The following is a 6,176-nucleotide window of genomic DNA, read 5'->3' on the forward strand; positions in this document are numbered from 1 at the left end:
ATATTTTATTTACAAAAAAGTTCTTAGGTTCAAAAAAACATTCAGTGAACGGAAAAAGTGAGGTAGGTAATATAGGTATTTAGCTGTGTCACATGCCCTTAAATAACATATATTTGATTTCAGTCGGTAATGGAGCACAGGAAGCACATATCAACGGCCTGTGCTTTTCGCAGCGCGGATGCCGGCACTTCGGGCACGTGTTTGCGTTTTCTGTCACAACAACTTCACTTTCTTGCAATTCGATAAGAACATTTTTACGATTTACACCCATAAGCTTTTTCGATATGGTGAAAAAATAGCTTTAAAATGAGCCCAAAACATAAAAAATTTTTAATTATTTCGGTAATTATTGAACATTTAAGAAAACATTGGAATTTACACTATTTTTACAATGTCAACTTAAAAAATAGATAAATTGGCTTGATCGTGGGCTCATTTTATACAGAATTTTGAGAGCAACCAACCACATTTTTTAGCTTTGGCATAATTAAAATAAAGAGAACTTAATCACTCATTAAAAAGAGGAGTACGAAAACTTTTTAAACTCACTGTAGTATTCAATGAAAGCATACTATTGACGTTATGAAGCATACAATATGTGTGTATATTCACACATAACAATTTTTGTTTCGGCCAACAATAATTTAGAAGATTCATTTACAAAACAAGAATACGTATTAAAAAGATTACACCCACGGCTTTCTATCGAAATTGAAACTCAAAAAATTCGCTCGGTTCTCGGATACCTAACAGTAGTTATTAGAGGTTATATGCAGACTATAAATTCTACATCATGTAATTGCTTATTTATACTACTTCACCAATTGAGTTCATACAAAAAATCGCAAAACACATGGACTCCATGCCACTTTTTTAGCTGAATCTAATAGTACTATTAGTTTTTCCGCATCTAGCATTTTAAAAAAATTGTTTAAAAAATTAAAAATAATTTTTTCCATTTGCTAAAACATATATTATTTGTTTTCACTATTAGTTTACCAATGAATTTGTTCAAATAACTTTTTGAATAATGTTTGTACAAATTGTAATTTTTTACATTTGAGCCTTCTATTTGTCTCGTTACATGTTTGTGGTACATCCCTGATTTATTTGATGTTAATTTAAATTTATAAAAAAAAAACATTTTTTTCATAACAGGTGCTTATGCCAGAGCAGAATATTTGATGATATTCTTCTTGAAAAATATGAACTTTTTCCAACTTTCCATTTATAGATAAATTTTATTTATTTAATTTTTTTAATAATACGAATTCTGGGAACGTTTTCTTGCTCGAGTGAAATTTTTTTCTCGTCACTTACATATTTCTCTCGTGATACAAATCATTTTCTTGTATGAAATATTGGTACTTTTAATAACAGATTACTACATTTTTAATAAAAACCTTGTAAAAGAAAGAATGGTATTATACTGAAAGTCTTACCTGGCACTCAAATAATTATCATAATTTTCTTAAATAAAATATTGTAGTTACCAGACATCTTTCAAATAAAGCGTAAAAAATAACGATACCTTTTCCTGAGCCTTTGTCATTAAGAGTTTAGTTATGAATATAATTATTGTTTTTGCTTTCCAAAGACAGCCAGTAGCCATCATCAGATGTAAGACCAAACGTCGTTTTACTCAATTTTAACGGAATACTCGTTTTTGAACAAACTTTCAGATTACATCTAGCCAGTAGGTGAAACAACATAGCCTTTGTTTCCAACATTGCAAATCTATTTCCGATACACTGTCTGGGACCTATACCAAATGATAAAAATGTTGCAGACTTGAAAGTAGCATTACCATTTTTCAAAAACCGATCAGGATTAAATTTCTCAGGTTCTTCAAAATAATCAGCATCATGTTGTATAGCGTAGGCCGGAAGCCAGATAATCATACCAGGTTTCACTATAAATGGTTTTGTTCCAGGAAGTGTCGGCGGAAGTTCAAATTGTTTTGAACAAACTCTATCCAATACTGGGATGAGAGGATACTTTCTCAGAGTTTCATTTAAAACTGCATCCAGATACTCCATTCCATTAATTGCTTCGTATGAAGGATCTCCATTTGTATTGCGTAAAACTTTATCAATTTCTCCTTGCAACCTAGCCTGAATTTCAGGATTAACAGCAAGTTCATGAGCAGCAAAAGACATGTTGGTCGAGGTCGTGTCAAAGCCCCCAAAGAAAAAGATAAAGGCTTGGGCTGTCATTTCCTCTAAAGTGAGTTCGACTTTGCTTTTTTCATTCTTCCTATTCTCCATCATGAGTTGTAGCATATCGGGTCGAGAAATTCCCTCCTTGTCTCTAATAGATATGGTGGATTCAATGATGTCTGTGAAGAATTGAGCAATTCGAGGATGGACTAATCGAATATTGAAGAGCTTTACAATCCATGGAAAGTCTCTCATCAGAAACATTTTTGGAGTCATTTTTTTCTGGTCCGTGCCTTCCTTACCCATCAAGTAAAATTCATTTTCTGGATTTTTCATCGAGTCAATTTTGATCCCAAATGCACACGTTGCTATCACATCATTAGTATACCTCGTGAATGCGTCTTTCATTTCTCTTACCTGATTATTTTTTGTGTCCTTAGCCAGAAATTCAGTGAAGTCAATCGCACATTGAGATATGAGTTTGTACATTGTCTTCATCTTGCTCGATGTAAAAGCTGGACTCAACAAATTCCTGACATTGTGCCATTTTTCTCCTGTTAAGGAAAACAAGTTTCTGGCAAAGAGGGGATCCCAAGTTTCTTTGACGAAGGTTCGATGATTTGGAAAGCTTTCAAAATTCTTCACTCCGATTGATTTTACTAGTTCAAGGTCACGTAGCACAATCACTGGTTTCATGAAGTCATACATACCGAAGTACTTTGCATTTGAGTAATTATCATACATATTTTTCACCATATTTCCCAAGTATATCCTGCGAAATACCATTGGCGCCATATTACCGAAGAAAGGTATAGGTGGGTTGTGGGGAATTCCGGCACTTTTGAAAATTTTCAATTTCCTCAAACTGTAGAGAAGATAAATTCCAAGGCCACAGGTTATGGTGGCCGCAATCACTGTCCATAAGTTTAACATCATAGTTTTGTGATACCCGATTTTTGTAATTAGTATCAATATTACGTTGAACGCTCGAGTTCTTCGCTGCCACTGTGACTACGACGGGCAAATCCAGTTATTTAGCTCTGTGTTTTTTGAGCATACATATACACTTCATATAGTATATCTAATTGAAAAACTTGTCTAACATGCGTAAAAGATAATTTATCGATATTATATGCAAGGTTTAAGAAGGTTTAAACTAGAAAGTTTCCTTGTTTTGCTTGATACACTCTGTAAAAAGACATTGTGAAGTGAACTTTGCCCAAATATGCCGACGCAGAAACAGCACATCGTTGGCGCGATACAGTGGTGGGGAGGACCAAGGTCATAGAAAATTAAATGTTGCGTCTTTATTTCCTTTTCGTAAAAGCTGTTTCATTTATAGTTTCTGAATAAATGGTAAAGGAGGCATTTTTTTAGAAATCGCTTTTGAGTTTAATTTTTGTCTCCAACTCACGCTCAACGCTGTAAATTTAGGTATTTTGTAATTAAAAAAGGATTGCCAGTTAATTATTGAGGCTTACAAATTCGCTTCTTCAGACCAAATATTTATTTTTTGATACTGTTACTTTACTATAGCTATTTTATAACCGTTTTCCAATTATTTTTTGAGATAGAAAGAGAATTAAATATTTTTGAAAAAGTGGCATTCTATAGTACGTGGTTTATGCTATATACTGTGTTGACTATTTATATATTATTTATTTGATAGGAGAGGAAAAGCATTTATATATGCGAAAATGTCACATAGTCACTTGTCTCTGATTTTATTTTCCAGGAGTAGAATGTCATATAACATTTTTATAGTAGAATGTCATATAACATTTTTATAGAACTGTATTCACAATAAAAAATACACAGAAAAAACTAAATGTAATCTTTACAGCGATTACAGAGTAATCTTCATCTGCAACAAAGTTATCTTCTCGTGTTAAGATTTTTCTACTTAAAAATTACCCGCAACAAAAATTCACTACTGTGAATTTAAAAATAAAGTTTATTACTTGTAACTGCAATGTATCTTGTATACATTGGTTTTTTGAATTCCCCACACCTTAATGTCATCCATCAGTCACACGAGAGTTTTTACACCTTTTTTTCAATGAAAGTGTTAGATTTTGAGATTTAAATTTACTGACAAATGAAATTCTCGATAGTACGTCTCGAAATCAATATTAAATCTATCAAATATTTGTTATAACGAAAGTGAATAAGATAATTTCATGCATTATTAGATCGGTAATGTTTTCGTTATCACACGGTCTCGTACATTTTCTGATTGTAGAAGACCATTTTTAACTGGGTGAGTTCATCAATAAAATATTGTGGAAAAGTCCAAGAATTTTAAAAACGTCGTTTGACGGCTTACCTGTCAAAAGATAAATAGATCTATCTTTAAAAATTATTTCTACCCCTTTCCGTTACAGATTTTGTTTTGCGAGATAGCTGTGAAGCGGGGAACGCAACTGTGTTGAAGGGGAAAATGGACCAGATATGGAGGAGGAAGTGAAAAGGTACGAGATAGTGGTTTTATTTCTCTATTATTTTTACAGTGAACAAAGGACAGAAGGTAGGAACGCTCAGAACAAATTAAAAGAAGTCGAGAAGTGAGGAAAATTAGCAGTAGGCACCAACGGTAAAAAAGAAATCGTTAAAACTGATACGAAAGCCAAAGCCATTCAGTAAATTATATTCAACATCCGGGACAACGAAAAAATGTTAGCCACAAATTACGCCGATTGCATGAAATGGCTCGGTGGACAAACGAAGGTTAAGACTTGGCCTAATTGCAATAAATAATGAAAAATAATTATTTTTACAATAGTTTTTAAAATAGAATTTTGTCTTACTGTCGCTTCTTAGTTATCTAAAGAATAATGATTTCTTCATTAGAAACAATAATTTTGCTTATTTGAAACATCATTATCAGTAAGATTATTTTGAGTCTTAGTTATTATAGAACATTTTTTCCACAGGTCTGATTTTTGGCACAACTATTTTAAGCGGCTTAACTCGCTAAAAGTATTTTATTTTTAATTGTTGAAAACTACTAAAATTCCAATTTGTATTGGTACAGTTTAAAACCCTTGTAATTTGAAATTCTTTCTATATTTGCAAATGTAGAATTTTCAGTCCATGTGTCCGGTCTACTCGTAAATACCTACATTACCGTAAAAAAAAACTCAAGTCTACAAGTCTTATTGTATGCATTAGATAATATTTTGTAAAAAAATAAGCGCCAATAATGTAGATATTTGCTTATTTGTTGCAAATATGTCCAATTAAATCGATTAAGTCTCTCCGAGTGCAATATCTCAATATCTGAGAAAAATAAATCTTTGCGAATGAGGACGATGATTTAAAAATGTCTACAAAGGTTTGCAGATTTTTATATTTTCAATGAGAAATTTACATTTTTACCTCGATTTTTCCCTCAAGATATTCAAATCATAATTTTCTCTCTAGCACTGAAAACTGTTGTCAGGTTTCTGAGTGTGCTTTTCTGAGGGCACATTAGATTCTGGGAATGTAAGCAATATTATTGTTCTATAAAGCGAGAATGGGGTGAACAATACTTACTTAATTTTTATGATTCTGCGCAGTGCACCGTTTCCATATGTTTTTTGTACGTTACAACACAAAGAGATATGTAGATAATTCAATTACGAATTTTAAAGAATATTGCAAAACTATTATCGATTATTATCCGCGAGTTCAAAGACGCATTCTTTTATTACCTGTACACGTTTCCTTTTACGAGGCCACGTTTATTATACTTAACAAACATTTATTTTTCATTGAAATTGAAGTGATGCTGTTGTAAACAATAAAAAAAAAAGAAAATCACAATCTGCATTTTTGATTTTAATTAAAAATTTCCACCAATTATATGCGACGTTTATCGACAATGCATTTTCGTAGTACGATCTAGTACTGTTGATCTATCAGTGTCATCAGCTGTCAGTCAACTTTCTGCACACTTCACGTCGTTGCTACACTATTTTACCAGATTTAACTCCCACTTTTTAGCAGTTACGGTATTAAAAAAAAACCAGAGAC

General features: G+C 32.2%; 1 protein-coding gene across 1 annotated transcript; it reads right to left on the bottom strand.

Annotated features, from left to right (window-relative positions):
• Positions 1-6: 6 nt before the first annotated feature.
• On the bottom strand, positions 7-3,362 carry LOC117181716 (cytochrome P450 9e2-like). Its single transcript, XM_033374661.1, has one exon. It carries the CDS (start codon positions 3,093-3,095, stop codon positions 1,560-1,562), a length of 1,536 nt encoding a protein of 511 aa, XP_033230552.1. The 5' UTR covers positions 3,096-3,362; the 3' UTR covers positions 7-1,559.
• Between the last annotated feature and the right edge of the window lie 2,814 nt (positions 3,363-6,176).

The sequence above is a fragment of the Belonocnema kinseyi genome, chromosome 10 (genome assembly GCF_010883055.1).
Source record: "Belonocnema kinseyi isolate 2016_QV_RU_SX_M_011 chromosome 10, B_treatae_v1, whole genome shotgun sequence".
Taxonomy (NCBI): Eukaryota; Metazoa; Arthropoda; class Insecta; order Hymenoptera; family Cynipidae; genus Belonocnema; species Belonocnema kinseyi.